At 38.8% G+C, this 15255-nt stretch overlaps 3 protein-coding genes across 5 annotated transcripts; 1 reads left to right on the top strand and 2 right to left on the bottom strand.

Annotated features, from left to right (window-relative positions):
- Nucleotides 1–616: 616 nt before the first annotated feature.
- On the bottom strand, nucleotides 617–5575 carry LOC119990675 (ribulose-1,5 bisphosphate carboxylase/oxygenase large subunit N-methyltransferase, chloroplastic). Its single transcript, XM_038836726.1, has 12 exons — nucleotides 5066–5575; nucleotides 4450–4613; nucleotides 4249–4332; nucleotides 4047–4104; nucleotides 3518–3571; nucleotides 2856–2927; nucleotides 2672–2752; nucleotides 2064–2236; nucleotides 1620–1722; nucleotides 1409–1540; nucleotides 1096–1218; nucleotides 617–910 (listed from the first exon to the last, which is right to left on the bottom strand). Exons 1-12 carry the CDS (start codon nucleotides 5420–5422, stop codon nucleotides 824–826), a joined length of 1488 nt encoding a protein of 495 aa, XP_038692654.1. The 5' UTR covers nucleotides 5423–5575; the 3' UTR covers nucleotides 617–823.
- A 76-nt stretch (nucleotides 5576–5651) lies between these two features.
- LOC119990676 lies at nucleotides 5652–8886 on the top strand. Its single transcript, XM_038836727.1, has 6 exons — nucleotides 5652–6042; nucleotides 6698–6843; nucleotides 7170–7338; nucleotides 7419–7514; nucleotides 7755–7837; nucleotides 8408–8886. The coding sequence occupies exons 1-6, from the start codon at nucleotides 5683–5685 to the stop codon at nucleotides 8538–8540; spliced, it is 987 nt and encodes a 328-aa protein (XP_038692655.1). The 5' UTR covers nucleotides 5652–5682; the 3' UTR covers nucleotides 8541–8886.
- Nucleotides 8887–9438: 552 nt separating this feature from the next.
- On the bottom strand, nucleotides 9439–14971 carry LOC119990674 (long chain acyl-CoA synthetase 8-like). Of its 3 annotated transcripts, none has more exons than XM_038836723.1 (12): nucleotides 14787–14971; nucleotides 13691–14254; nucleotides 13494–13574; nucleotides 13099–13371; nucleotides 12592–12723; nucleotides 12344–12517; nucleotides 11974–12203; nucleotides 11101–11218; nucleotides 10789–10920; nucleotides 10549–10683; nucleotides 10231–10441; nucleotides 9439–9875 (listed from the first exon to the last, which is right to left on the bottom strand). In XM_038836723.1, exons 2-12 carry the CDS (start codon nucleotides 14231–14233, stop codon nucleotides 9715–9717), a joined length of 2190 nt encoding a protein of 729 aa, XP_038692651.1. In that variant the 5' UTR covers nucleotides 14234–14254; nucleotides 14787–14971; the 3' UTR covers nucleotides 9439–9714. The 3 variants fall into 3 exon arrangements, with proteins under 3 accessions (XP_038692651.1, XP_038692650.1, XP_038692653.1); XM_038836722.1 differs by having other exon boundaries at nucleotides 9439–9879; nucleotides 10235–10441; nucleotides 14787–14967; XM_038836725.1 differs by lacking the exon at nucleotides 12592–12723 and having other exon boundaries at nucleotides 9439–9879; nucleotides 10235–10441; nucleotides 14787–14969.
- Nucleotides 14972–15255: the final 284 nt, after the last annotated feature.

Below are 15255 nucleotides of genomic sequence, written 5' to 3'. Positions count from 1 at the left end.
AAGCGACATGAAAGTGAAGACCGTCCGCGGAAAACGTACATGGGCCCTATCCCTTCATCCCAGTCCGCTATGTCTCTAAATGGGCCACATCCTGCACATGGGCCCTACCCCTGTTTTGACTGGAGCAGACAAATACAGATGATCTTGTTTTTTGATAGAAGACAAATATACATAGACTAGATACTTGGGCTTCCTTGACAGACAATTTTGTCATCAACGTACACAGTACACACTGCACGTAATAGATATAATGATGGCATATATGTTATGCTGATAGTGTTTAATTTAACTTACGTTTTAATAAGGATATTTTTATAACTTACATCTCTAAACTCTCATTAACTCTATCTTCTATCCAAGTATTCCCTTCCCATATTACTCTCACTCCCTTAACTCTTCATTATTATTATTTTTCCATCCAAGCAAAGCAAAGCATTATGAAATAACAAACAAATCTTTCTCACCCTAATATGGGTTACAAAATGTCAACTCCTTCATCCCACGTAACTCTCAATCCAAATAAAGTGAAGTTACTCCTTCATACTTAACCTTCCTCCACTTAACTCCCTAAACATCAAATCCAAGCAGACCCTTTAGGAGAAAAACAAGACCTTGGAGAAACTGAACTTGATGTTTCTCTCAACCCATTTCAGGGAAGCATTAAAACATGTGAGTAAACAAATTTGTATCTCTTTACAAGTATTAGGGCTTGGAAACACATGCCCTCTCACTCGATAATAAATCCTATACCACAGAAATATGATACCTCTTGATGAGCCAGAAACACCTGTCTCAACAACAAAAGTGAATTACATTATGAAACTTATTTGAACAGCTTCCTGAACCCATTAAAGATTGTCAATGCCCGCAATTCGCCACTCCTCATATCCCTCAATCTCCTCCTCAGTACCTGGATCCATAATCAAAACAAAACATTAATGAATAAGTAATTCAGCTAAGAAGTGATGCATCTTCATGAGGCAGTTTTCTGTGTCTGTAAATTTAGCTATTTAATCACAGGGGACAGATGGTAATCTACAGAAGCAAGAAATCATTCTCCAAAAAAAGACAAAAAGGAAGAAGTCGTGTTCTTACAGATTGAGCACGAAACAGTATTCTCCGCTCACTATTACACAGATCTACTGCCAGTTGTTTCAGAAACAGTCGCCGGTTTAGCTGCTTTGGAGATGTCACATCCAAATCCATTGATCCACTAGCCTACATGAATATAATGATTAAGCAATTCAGTCCAAACAAATGGCTAACATCTTTTAAACTATTTTATGGCAGTGAAGTGAAAAGACCCGGCTGGTCTCTTTCTAGCAAAGATATGAATCAGCTTCTTCAGGCAACAGCTATTTTAATCAGCACACAGACTTGCAAGTTATAACATTAAGTTTCACATTACCTGCAGGAATTTGTTGTACTTTGAAATGCTCGACTCACAACTGTCCAATATGAATTGTAATGCTCGTTCCATAATTTCTGGGTATTCTATATCCTTCTTAAAACCTGTCTTATTTGATGCAGCAGCAGCCATCTGTAGCCATTATACTTTAGATACCTTACAAGATATAGATAATCGAACATTCATAGTAAACAAGGTTAAGTTGTCAAACCTCTTCAAACTTGCTGCTCATACTTGGAGGGCTGACTGCTAAGTAAGCATATGCCATTAGTTCCGATGGCCAACCAGTAATTCTTAAAGGAAAACACTGAGATCTGCTTAGCAAAATCATTCATTAAGCACCAACAACTAAAGCTTACAGATGAAGTAAGAAAGACTAGGGATATAAAAAAAGAGGAAAGACAGGTCAAGTATTCGGGGTTAGTATCGCTAACACAAAGCATTGTTAATGAAAATATTTATGCTCTCAACACAACCCTTTTCCCAACAAAGAAATATAATGAGGTTTTAACCGTTGCTAGAAGGCTACTGACCACCCAAAATTTGAAAACTTCATAATTGGAAAAAATGTGAAAAGGTTAAGGGATGACAAAAGACAAATCAAGAGGTGCTGAAAAGTGGCCCAAAATGATAATCTTGTTCTTTGAGTACTCACGCAGACAATCCATGCTTCGTCAGAGCTTCCAACTTCTCTTTATAGCATCTGTCAGGTTTATTAAGGGACAATGACAACTCTACAGAGTCACTAGGATTAGTACCCTCCTTCGGAACAAAACCATAGGATAACAATAGCTCTCCATTTGACTTCTTGCCATAGGATATGAAAACCTGCAGAAAGTAGGTCCTTGTCAATGGTTTGAATTGCTTTTAACAGACTATTGCAGCAATCAAAAAGTAAAATAAATTAATTTAGATAATACTTCCCTTTCTGAAAGAGCAAAAAGGATCGGGTCGAGTTTTTATATTCTTTGCGGGTAGGGGTGGGAGGGGGGGGGAAGGGGTTGATATGCCCAAAAAAATAGATATGGCAGTTGACCATGAAAGGATTTCAAGGCAGTCATATTCAATTTCACGAACTTGTTTTACCCGGTCCATGGAATAGGTTTGCCATGATCATTTCATATCTGATGGTTGTCATCCAACCAAATTTTTATCTTTCCATGGAGCAAACGATTTCTTATTTCTAGGAGGGCCATTGAACATATCTAGCAAAAAAGCATCCTCTTGGAAACTTATCATTTGATTCATCAACAGGATGTTTACCTGCTCACCTGGCTCGTACTGCCTATTTGTTGTAAATACGACCCCTTTTGACGATTTGTCATAATCCAGAAATGTCTCCACCTACATCATTCCAATATATTTAATAGAAGTCCAAATATTTGAATCTCTATAACTAAGAGCATAAACTTTTATGATAAATATCAATATAGACTAATCAAGATACCTCACAACTATGGTTAAGCATATCTGCCCATGGAACCAATGCAACCCTTCCATCCATTGAGGGCAAACGAACCTGTGAATAAATGAACATGTCCTATCAAATCACATCTTTTTACATTCTCATAATCTCATATTATGTGTCCTCATAATCATGTAGCCAAACCCAAACTTTTTGGATAAAGGCCGGATGATGATGATATTAAGTGTTCTCGTATCTACTGCAACTTAACAAATATGTCATACCGACATGAGCCTGAGACTAAGTAGACTCTCAGGAAGACTCGAAAGTGAACTTTATTGTTGCTCCTCTATGAACATTTGTGATATAAATATGTATTTTCTAGAAAGAAATCACTCAATCATATTTAAGCACAGGACTTTTCTTAACTTCACTAGCTTATTGCATAAGTAGTTATATAGAAGACGAATTCAGTAGTGGTTAATACTTAATAACTTATACTCAAAAGTCATGGGAATCAGGAAAAAAAGTATCAAGTATCAACGTAATGATTCCTTCATTTTAAATGAGAATATTGAGTCTCCAGTTGCTCTGAAGATCCAATAACTGCCACGTGATGTCACCAAAGTACACCTCATGGTTTGACTACAATATGCCCACAAATTTCCAAATTCACTACGAGAGAGTAAAACATGTCCACTTACCAAGCGAGAGAACAGGATTCCGAATGACCATTTGAATGTCTCCAAATTGAATACCTGTAAATGAATTATTAGCACAAAGTTAAACATAAAAGGTTATGACATACAGAGGATATGTGGAAGCATTCTAAAATCCAGACACAGCATGCACTATAGAAGATTTGATACTTTGATCATTAAGTGAAATTGGTATTGCCTTGTAAATTGCATTCCTCATATTTTATTTAAGAAATGGAAGTATTAATTTAAAGAAACAAACGTATTGGCAGGATGGCTAAGGATGCCCAACACCGGTTAACCTTGGAGAATATGCAACTGTTGGATAGATCATTACATTTAATTTTGGTTCGAGTGGAGTTAGACAAGCAATGTGATTGCTGTCATCTCCTAAGAAAGCATGTGGCTAAAATATTCCCCATGCCTTATTATGCAAACATGAAAAGCGACAAAAGATACTCGATCTTCACAAAATCAACCAGCATTTAGATAAATATAGCGAAGCTTTGACTTTAAAGAAAAGTGATTACAGTACCTCTTCAGGAAATATGTGAGGATACTTGGAAAAGATCCTCAGGCTTAAATCATTATATCTGCACAAAATAAGAAAATGTCTTATGGGACTACACAGATCACACTTGGCAAAATATAAGGATTGGAATAAGAACATTAGAGGCATCAGTAGCATACACAAAATCAAGCTTTATGTAGAGAAACTGGGAAACAGAAAGCCATACGTTTCTACTACATTGGTAATTCTTTCAATTGCCCGCTCTCTAATCTGTGATGCTTCCAAATACCTATCAAGTTCTTCACGCGTCCTGAAACGATACAGAGAAGCTGTAGGGGAAGAAGCTGAGAGTAAACTCTTTCTGCAGTTTAATGGAACTCTTGAATAACTGACCATGTAATCACCCAACGAAGAAATAAATACAAACCAATATAAAAGTGAATACGGCTGTCGGGGTAGGGCTGAAATGTAGTTGTTCCATCTTGAGGATTTTTGAAGACTAGCTTCGCTAATCAGGTAAGTGGCAAGCAATGGCCAGTCTGGCACAGAATACTTCTTTAAAATTTCACCAGCCTCTGTAGAGCTCCACTCCTGTGAGTCCAAAATCACAGCAAAATCCACAAAGTATCTGTTAGTACCCATCGACGAAATGTGCACTAAGAGCGAGAGAAGAGAGAGACAGAGAAACAAATTGGGAGATTAATTAGCAACCCATTGAACCATCGAGAAAATGTGCACTAAGAGTGAATGAGAGGCGAAGAAACAACTTTGGAGATTATTTATTTGATACACTGGTTCACATTATGAATTATGATGCAATTTTGGCAAGTAATATGCTGCTGTGAATTGTGATCTATACATCAAAAAAACTGCAAAATCTCATCGAGAATCAAAAATTAGTAAACATAGAAGCAGTTGCACATGTGCTTTCATGATTTCCCTAGCAAAACTAAATTCAAGCCGAAACCCTCAAATATTATAGAATCGTAAATTATTACACAAAAGAATTTAAGTAATCGGCCTGAGTCATTGAAATTCATTACCGAGTCGCCGGTGACCACGAGTGACGGAGGCACAAAGAGTAGCTTTTCGCCCTTCCTGATATTCTTCAAGGCTACCAAGCCTCTCTCTCCCACATCCACTCTCTGTATCGACATTTTCTGAGGCGGGAGGCCCGACTCTGACAGCCATCGCTGCAGAGCAGAAGCGTTCTCTACAGAATCGATATCGCAGCCCCACGGTACCGTCTGGGTCACGCTAGTTTTGTCGCCGGTAGACACTGACAAACACTGTACCGAATGTTTGCGCATAATCACCGTTGAGCAACGTCTCCGAGCTTTCTGAGGCCCAGCGAACTTCGGGAACAGTGTTGTGTGGAGGATCCCGGAAGCTTCCGCCATGATTCTCCCTGAGCGAACCTTATCTGCGTTGAAACTTGAAAGGAAACAAGGCTGGAGCACAGATATCGAACGTTTTTACGGTTATCGTTAAACGGTGCGTTTCGGCGTTTCCTATGGCCCTTTTCCTTGGACGGCGTTTCCTATGTCCCTTTTCCTTGGCGTCATTCGCTTTTTTCCTTTTTAGGGTTGTTTTGCCCGTTATAAACTCGCCTTGCAGTTTGCTTCCGCACCGAATAATCTGAAAAAATCCTTCTTGCAACATGCTGGCTTGCACCAATGTCATCTCCTGCAACTCCTCTTCTCTTCCAATCAAGAGCCCAAAACCCATAGTTTCAATCCAAACCCAGAACCCTAAACCCAAGTTTAGATTTTTACGTTCACTTCCCCAAACAACTTCAAAATCTATGGTTTTTCTTAAATCCCCAATTATGAGATTTCAAAGAAGTTCCTGTCAAATATGTCGCAGCACCTTAAACACTCAGAATTCAGACAAAGACCCAGTTTTGGAGGGTGAAGCAGATGAAAAAGAGGGAAGGGACTGGACAACATCAATCTTGCTGTTTGTGCTGTGGGGTTCAGTCTTGTATTATGTCTTCAATCTTGCTCCTAATCAGACTCCGGTACTATTATACTCCCTCTGTGCTTTTGGTTTCTCGAAAACTGCTTTATCTGGATTTTTTTTTTTGGATTTTTTTGTTCTGCAAAACCATACTAATCTAGTACAGCTTTTCCACCTGGACTAGGATTCCCTAATTGATCTATGAAAGGATTCTCCTAATAAGAGAAAAGAGAAGGAAAAAATTAAAACTAAAATCTCCTAATAACTCGAGGATTCTAACTAAACTTATCCTATACCAGTGGCAGTAATAGTTTCCCTTAAGCATATGACCTGCTGTTTTGAAGCTAATTTGGAGTTGGACTTCCACTGTCTGTGAAATGTGAAACGAGAAAGAGTTAAGTTAATAGGTTGGTTAGCTTCAATCGAGTAAAATCTGCAATACTACATATAAACCTGCTATGTTGTGTATCAGTTGTTTCTTTTTCTTTTTTTTTTCTCAGTTAAACTTAATTTTCAACTTTTGGAAATCTGGAACTTCAATACAACAATCTTACAACGATGAAAGTGAATGGCTTTGTGAAATTGAGGACTTTACAGATAGTTGAAAAGCATTTGAGCTGGTTTCTTGCAGATACCATCTGGTTTGACATGGCCATGGTTGTCATTAACTAATTTGAATATCCATTGTTCCTAACATGCGGACTCATGTTTGGCAGTCAATAGACTTGTATTTCTTGAAAAAGCTCCTTTATTTGAATGGAGACGATGGCTTTAGGATGAACCAAGTACTTGTGTCTCTATGGTACATTATGGGTTTGTGGCCTTTGGTGTACAGCATGCTTCTAGTTCCAACCGGCAGAAGGTATTTTCTTAGTTCTTTAATTGCCGTTTTCTTCCATCGTTCAATGGAACTATAGTTCCACATGAGCCTTTTGTCATTTCAGTCATCGTGTATTATATATTAGGTAGCATCATCATCAATAATCTAGCATCTTCAATTTTGGAAATTCTTGTCATAATGCTAATCTGTAGTCTTCGTGCCAAAGCAACCATAGTTGGATGACATGTAATGGCTGTGAGTAGTAAGAAACTGATGGTCTTCCCAACAAATCTCTCTTTGTTTTCTTAAAATTTGTTTGCTGCCGTTCTTTACTAGAACTTGAAGTTATTTAATCATGGCAATTGCAGTTCCCAAAGTAAAATTGCTGTTTGGCCATTCCTGATACTTTCATTCTTTGGAGGTGCATATGCTCTTCTACCCTATTTTGTCCTCTGGAGACCACCTCCCCCATGTGTTGAAGATAGGGAGCTCAAGCAATGGCCCCTGAATTTTCTGGACTCAAAATTAATGGCTGGGGTATGAAGTGATATTCTTTAGAAGCAGACTGATTATTGTATTTCGTAGTAGTTTTTGAATTTAATGCATTTGCATGTCAGATATCACTTGCTGCAGGAGTCGGTCTTTTCCTTTATGCTGGTTTAGCGACCGGTGACTGGAATGAATTCTACCTGTACTTAAAGTCCAGCAGATTCGTAAGTCTTTCCAATTGACTCCACCAATGTCAAAAGTGCTAAGTTAATCCATATACATTGGTGCCCCTTCGTGTCAGCTATCATCATGTTGGGGTTAATAATATATCACGGTATACAGAATCGTGTTTCCATAAATTTCCTTAGTTGTTTATTCATGCTTAATTATATTGATTGCTGGTGGTAATCATGATCTAATTGAAACTTGTATACTTTCTTTGGTATTGAACTTTTGCATTGCAGATACATATCATGAGCCTTGATTTTACCCTATTATCAGCATTTGCTCCGTTCTGGGTTTACAATGATATGACTGCTCGAAAATGGTGAGATAGTTGCTTCTCACTATCTTCCTTCTTGTTTAGATATAGAGACCATACAATTCATGGAATAAGGCTAGTTTCAGAGGTATGAAAACGTTTTTATTAAAGAAAATATCTTGGGTATTCAGATGAATATATGGTCCTGTACATCCTCTTCACATATTATATGAGATTTTAGGTTTGTGTATATCCTGCTTGTCCCTGACCCCACCCACTAGAGGAGCCTTGTGCGTGGGAGTTGTTTACCTTTTTTTTTTACTTTGGCTATCCAACTCAGTGCTCAAGCTGCAATTGTTTTCCAATGCGCTTATTCAACACTTAAGGTGAAATACGGCACCTCTTAACCACTATTTGACGGAATCCAGGTCCACCTTCAGCTCTATTTCTGTGATGAACTGAAAAAAGCGAAAATGTCCCACACCATTATGCGTAAAACAGCAATAGCCATTTTAAAGGAACATTTCTTGGGACACTTGGAGCCTTAGCTTCAAGCTTTCCCATTATTTTTATTATAGCTTTTGTACTTGAGGAAATATATGTGGCATTAATTAGGGGTGCTTTGTCTCTTGACAGGGACGATAAAGGCACTTGGGTCCTTCCCCTGTCACTGGTGCCATTCTTGGGTCCGGCTTTATATCTTGTTTTGCGACCATCACTATCAGAGAGGCCTGATTCACTCCGCCCTCTTTCGTCCAAACAGGACTAATATACGAGTTCGATGATAAGACAATTTTTCACCATGAAAATTGATGGAGACATTATCAATCGTCGCAGAATTGTAATTGCTGGCACATGCTGAGAAGTTTATGCTGCTCAACATTCTGTTAGATTTACTTACCCAAGTGATTAGCCATGTATGCAGCTGAAACTGTTCTTTCAACACTTTCCGCCAGTTTCCTTTTCTGTATAAAATTGCACTCTCTTATAGGATTTCCCCCTGTTTGGGTGGGCTGCACCAAAAAAAAAGAGGTTTTAGTTTTAAATCAGCTCATGCTTTGTTGATCAATGAAGAATCCTATCTTCATGAAATCTGATTGGGAGACTTTGTGGAAGCTTAAGGTACATGCCAGGTTCAAACTCTTATAATGGAGGATGGCTTTGGGAGCATTACCTACTAGAGGTAGAATTGGTGTTTTTCTTAAACTTCTCGGGTGGAGTCCCTTGACAGCCTATTTCTCACTTGTGGAATTACTAGGATTTGCTGGCGCTCTTGTGCTTGGCCGGTAGGCGGGGTGGACGTGGATTCCTTGAAAATAGCCAATTTTTATAATCAATCTTGGATTAAGTGTTTAGTTGCAGGCACTTAAGGATCCAATTTGGATGTTTAAGAATAAGTGGTTCGTGAGAATTGGATGATTGAGGTGAATTTGATAGTAGACCTTATCAGGGAGCTTTATAGTGAGCATACACATACCTTTTGGCAAGGTCCTGCAGTGGACAAGATCGGGAACATGCAAGATATACGCAGATTTCTTATCCCACATATTATGCGACGAGTTTGTTTTTAAGAATTGAAATTGTGACCTCTAAATTAAAATTGAACCCCTCCAACCCCAGCCCATAACATGATTGTCAGTGTAACTCTGCAAAATCAGCTCCATGGCTGCCGAGAATGGAAGTTGGAAGGACTGGAATACTAATAAAACTAATTTACATCAAGCAGCTACTAATATCTTCTTGGAGAAAGCCTGACATAACATGATTGTCAGTGTAATTCTGTAAATTCAGCTCCATAGCTGCTGAGAATGGAAGTTGGGAGGACTGGAATACTAATAAAACTAATTTATATCAAGCAGCTACTAATATCTTCTTGGAGAAGGCATGATGAAGAGCATGATACAGTCGACCAAAACACATAAGACGGTCATTTTTTGCCTGCTTTACTGATACAACCTCCGTAGGTCATCTTTGAACTTAGCTTTCAGTTGTTCTCTCTTTATCTTGAGCGCGGCAGTGACTAAGCCAGACTCCGGCGTCCATGGCTCTGGCAGCAACTTTATTTTCGCAGGGGTTTCGAACTTGTCCAATTTTGCAGCTTTCGCTACCTGCGCAAAAGGGACAGGTAGAAGAATTGAGTGGGTTCAGGAGCACAGGAAATTTCATGGAAATCAGAATGACGAAGCATAAATTTACAAATGGATGCATTCACTCTTTTTCTATATCCATGTCAGTAAGACCATCTTCTGACCTACATACATTTCTAGGATAATGCAAGCAAGAGTAGGTTTCTTCCAAATGAAAGTTACACCAAGCAAGCGGTTTATGAAATGGCATGCCACAGATTATGCACATTTCTGGAAGGTATATATTGCCCAGCTACTACAAGTTAACAACAATAACCATATTCTAAATTTTCAACTCATTTAAGGTGTTTGGAAGAAAGCTTAAGATCAAACCAACCTTGGAGAGTGATTGTTGAACCTCGCTGACAGTTTCAGCTCTCTCACACAACTCGGGAAATTTGTTGTACTTGATGTCAGCCTCTCGAGCCCAATTCTCCAGGACTTGACGTGAGGGAACAATTAAAGCTACACAATAATTTTGAAGGGGGTCTGCATATACCATGATACTGTCCACATAATTACTTGATGCTAGTGTTGCCTCGACCTGCAGTTAAGGCATGAACCAAGAAATTTATCACCTAAACAAATTCTTGTAGCAAATGCCGCCATGCTAGACAATGGAACATTATGTATATGAAAGCTCAAATACACCTTTCCAAGGGAGATGTACTCTCCATGTTGAAGTTTGACAATGTCCTTCTTCCTATCAATAATTTCAAGGCAACCATCAGGATGGAATTGTCCAATATCACCGGTATAAAACCAGCGCAGGCCCCTCTCATCAACCTATAGCATGTAACAGGTCATAAGAACCAGTATTCAAAGTCTTTTGAATACAGAAGTTACTTTGTCTTGCCAAATATGTACCCACAGGCAAATGTGGGAATTTACCTTGTACACCTCGTTAGTTTTTTCCGGCTGGTTAAAGTAACCAGCAGTCACACTCAGCCCCCCTACTACAACCTCTCCTCTAGGCATTGGCTTGTCAGATGTCAAATATCCACCTTCTTCCCAAGAAACAAGCTGCACGAGAACGTAAAGAGTCGTCTTTAAGCTCAATTCGACAACTTTGCAACTTTGCAGTGTCTACCTTATACCTACCATCTCAAGAGGAGCTAGTACAAAGCAAAATGTTCTAACCACAGCCTACTCAACCATCTTTTATATGCAACAATCATGGTTGTCATATCAACTGTGACATACCTTGATGTAGCAACAAGGCAAAGGAGGTCCAACTCGACCAACACTCGTGTCATCCCACTCAGAGAAAGCAGCTCCAGCACATGTTTCGGTCAAGCCATATCCTTGACCTATAGGAGCCCTGATGACATAAAGTGTTTAAGGCGAAGTAACTTAATTCTCAGTGCTAAGCTAAACACAAAAAAGGGATCAAAAAAGAAATTCTTATCTACCAGAACAATTGCAGGTACAGAAGGGCTTATCTAAGATAACACTGAACCACATACAGAGCCCTATTGACTAGTAAAACTATGCGTTTACCAAGAATTATCTATATTTCATTGCATTGTGTGAACTTGATTCCATATGTCCAAATTTCATCTATTGCCCATCGGGAAACAAAATGCACTTCCCTGCATCTCTTAAAACTGCATGTATAAACAAGACTCTAAATACAGCTACAGTTACAAAATTAAGGATTAATGGGAAAAAGGGGCAGAATGTGAGCTCTTAATCTTAAACCAACAAGACTGATAAGAGCATCTGAAGACAATTAACATAGTTATCCAATAAGTTATATCTATATAAAAGACCACCCAATAAAAACTAAGCTATCCTTCACTTCTTCAAGACTTCAACAGACATCTAAGCATCCGTTTGAATAGAAATCTAGTGTTAGAAAGTAAAGAAGCTGAGTCCTCTTTAAATTCTTTAGTTTTCACCAATACATAATAATGAACCAATTCACAGTCCGATTCAGATCATACAACCCTTCATTAGAAAATTGGCAATGTTCCAACTCTAATTTGGACAATGCAAGCCAACTATCTAACATAAATGTCCATACAAAGAAAACAGAAAAAGTTGCCTATGAAGAGAGACTAAGAGAGGCTTTACCCCATGCATATGTTGATAAACCGCTGTGAATCCCCTGATAAAGGAGCTCCACCACATAGCATAAATCGGAGATGCCCTCCAAGTATTTCGCGTATTTTCTTGAAGACAAGGATATCCCAAAACAACTTCTCTAGTCCCCAAGCACCAAGCCAGCTTCCTTCTACAGCTGCCAGTCGACGGTCATATCCAATGTCGAACAATCTCTTTGCTAATCCACCCATTCCCTCTACCTACAGTATGTTAGAAATATAATATATAGAGAACAGTTAGAGGTAGCTATATACTTAAATTCCTCAACCAAATTGTAAGCAGCGACTAATGTTATGCGGCCATATAGAAATACAACAGAAAGCATGAATCCAGTTTACACCTTTTTCAGCACTCCTTCTCTAACACGGTCTACAATAGCTGGAACTGCTGCCATGAGAGTAGGCTTTAACACAGAGGCGTCCCCCTTAGTTCCTTTTTTAATCTTGTTAGAAGTGTCAGTCAAAGTCAATGCTGAGCCATAGCCAATCGCACATCCTGCACACATCATCACAGACTAGACAAGCACAAAAATGAGAATTGGAGTCTTGACAACTAGTCCAGAGAGGAAGAAAGCAGAAATGAAGCTACCTCAGCTGCTAGTTCAAAAACATGTGCTAGGGGCAAGTATGCCAAGTATACATCATTGCTTCCCAGCTTTGGAATCACTGTCTTAACAGCTGCAGCAGTAGCTACAATATTGCCATGAGTAATCATGACTCCCTATGTAGTAACACACATGTTAGAGTCATGAAGAAATGCGACTTTGATATAAATAAACAACCCAGTTTGTGAGCTGATGAAAACTAGAGAATATGAAAAACATGTCAGCAATAAAGAACTTCCATACAAAAATAAAGACCAAGTCATTATTTGAATGCAAAAGTTGCATTCAAAGGTTTACTTTACTCTACTTCTCTCTCTCTCTCTCTCTCTCTCTATATATATATATCAAAATACAGAACTCATTATTGTGATAATCGTCAGAGCACCAAATCACCATATAAACAAAGCAAGGAAGAGATCCTGTATTGAGTTGTCACTTTCCTCGGCATACCCATAACATGAAATCAAAAAGAAAAAGAAATAGAAGCACACCTTTGGCAGGCCAGTACTGCCGCTTGTATACATGACAACAGCAATGTCATTCTTCGAAGGAAGGCTTTCCGTAACAGGATGGTCCTTCCCAAGTTTCTCAACTTCAGAAAAAGAAGAAACCGTCCAGCTACCCATGCTTCCAGAGAAACTAGAATCATTTGTAGTTCCTTCATCCTCTATGTATATGATGTTCTTGATAGTTTCCAGATTTGAGCTTATAGCAGCCAACTTCTTCAACTGCTTCGAATCACAGATCAGAGTTGATACTTGGGTCTGTCACAATATTAAGGATCCACATAAGGACTGTCCACAATTATTTTACGAAGGGCTAAATACAATATGATTCATTAGAGAGTGAATAATATCAAAGAAGGCTAAAGCAGTGATTTCCCCACCTCGTTGAGTGAGTGGATCAGGGCATCCTCACCTAGCGAAGCATAAATTGTAACAACAGAGATATTCTGTCGAAAGCATCCCTGCGAGTGCAAGAATAATGCATTCGTTGTTGTCCATGGGTAACAACTTAAAAGTATAATCCAGTAATAAATTCATTTAAAAGGAAAAAAGAAAAGAAAAGCAGCAGCATAGATACCTGAAAAGCGATAATCCACTCTGCCCGAGTTTCTGAGAAAATTGCAGCGCGGGTATCCACATTGTGACCTACGTTGATAAGCCCAGATGCAAAGTTGCAAGCACGATTAAAAACCTCCCCATAAGTTTGCCACTCGTAATCCCCCAAGTGTAGCTTTTCAAACTTCCTACCATCACTTGCAGTGACAAAATCCCTACTAATTACCTTTCTTGTACCAAGAAATCGATCTCGAGAATGATTTTTGCAGGATTGCTCAAATAATGCTGCCATTGTTGTGGCTTCTTTCCAAGGAATATCAACCAACTGAGTGAACCGAGCATTGCGGATTGCATAACCTGGCTCACCACCAACTTCTACTGCAACTCCTCTTTGCTTCCCCTTTTTCTTTCCCATTAACACAGCAGAAAGAAATACAGGAACAAGTATGGCAACAATAACAGCACCAACCATCCCATACACTCCATAGTTCTTAGATAAGACCTCGGTAGTGCCTAATCTTTCAAGCATTGGTGAGTTCGAGACACTTCCCTCCGAATCTCCCATCGTGAATGTTTATATGATGATCTATAACAATTACCGTGTGAAGCAGATTAAATAGTTGCCTATAAATGTATTCAAGTGAAATTGAAATCAAATGAGAAACATGATCTTGTTTAGCAGAACTTGATTAATCCATGATCTATCAAAAGCAGATGAAAAATATCACAAAAGAATCAAGCACATAAGATTCCCGATGTCTTATCGACTCATCAAAGAGTCATCAAATTAAGCTACATCAGTTCACAACAGTTATATAAGATTAGCCTCGGTTTACCCCAAACAAACAGCTATTAGAAGCAAGATTCAAACAAAAACATAAGAAAGAACCCTCTTCAAAATTCTTTGAAAGATGGAACTCCAAAACAAAAACAAAAAATAAAGTGAATCAAATTCACAACACGGAAAACCAGGCAAGTAAATTAGAAATGGAACCCACTATACAATTAGGCAAACCCAGATGCTAGAAAGCACAACAAAGCATCAGCACCCAGAACACTAAAAGATCAAATTGCATAGTATCAAAAAATGAACTAATCAAACGCTAACAAGTATTTACCTCCCAAGACAAACACTAGCAAGCGATGTGTGCCTTCTCTCTCTCACCCCCCTTCTGTAATTCCTTAAGCTTGATAAAAAAAGAAAAGAAAAAGCAATACAGAATAGAATTGGGAAAGGTGAACGCAACTGTTTTCAAAAGGCGTTTATAACTTTATATTCTTTTTATATTCTGCCCGATGGAGAGGGATTGCATTCATTCTCTTCAGAGGTGCGTAACGTAAGGCTTCGTGGACACAAATGGCAGTGGCACCGCCTTCATTACGAAGTAAATGAATGACCATACTGATTTAATCTACGTTGGAATGATCACCAGATTGACCATTGTCACGTGGCACAAAGACAGAGAGCAGCGTGTGAATAGACCACGAGCAAAGAGCCGCTTGACGCGCGTCGAAATGGGTGACGACTTATGCCGTGACAGGCATGTAAGTGCATAAAAGTGCCGTTAATTGGGTGGTGTTAACGGA

Source organism: Tripterygium wilfordii, chromosome 22, assembly GCF_013401445.1.
Source record: "Tripterygium wilfordii isolate XIE 37 chromosome 22, ASM1340144v1, whole genome shotgun sequence".
Lineage (NCBI taxonomy): Eukaryota > Viridiplantae > Streptophyta > Magnoliopsida > Celastrales > Celastraceae > Tripterygium > Tripterygium wilfordii.
The sequence above is the reverse complement of the archived record's forward strand: the minus strand, read 5'-3'. Positions and strand labels throughout refer to the sequence as shown.

Bases quoted from the DNA above. Each gene is read 5' to 3' on its own strand.
- LOC119990675 (XM_038836726.1), bottom strand. From the start codon at position 5,422: ATGGCGGAAGCTTCCGGGATCCTCCACACAACACTGTTCCCGAAGTTC. The intron at 4,333-4,449 runs GTTTGTATTTAT...GTATCGTTTCAG, and splicing joins CCGTATTCACTTTTATATTG to GACGCGTGAAGAACTTGATA. The intron at 1,723-2,063 runs GTGAGTACTCAA...TTTGCTAAGCAG, and splicing joins ACGAAGCATGGATTGTCTGC to ATCTCAGTGTTTTCCTTTAA.
- LOC119990676 (XM_038836727.1), top strand. From the start codon at position 5,683: ATGCTGGCTTGCACCAATGTCATCTCCTGCAACTCCTCTTCTCTTCCA. The intron at 6,043-6,697 runs GTACTATTATAC...CATGTTTGGCAG, and splicing joins TTGCTCCTAATCAGACTCCG to TCAATAGACTTGTATTTCTT. The intron at 7,515-7,754 runs GTAAGTCTTTCC...TTTGCATTGCAG, and splicing joins ACTTAAAGTCCAGCAGATTC to ATACATATCATGAGCCTTGA.
- LOC119990674 (XM_038836723.1), bottom strand. From the start codon at position 14,233: ATGGGAGATTCGGAGGGAAGTGTCTCGAACTCACCAATGCTTGAAAGA. The intron at 12,204-12,343 runs GTGTAAACTGGA...AACATACTGTAG, and splicing joins GAGAAGGAGTGCTGAAAAAG to GTAGAGGGAATGGGTGGATT. The intron at 11,219-11,973 runs GTAAAGCCTCTC...TTATGTCATCAG, and splicing joins TTTATCAACATATGCATGGG to GGCTCCTATAGGTCAAGGAT.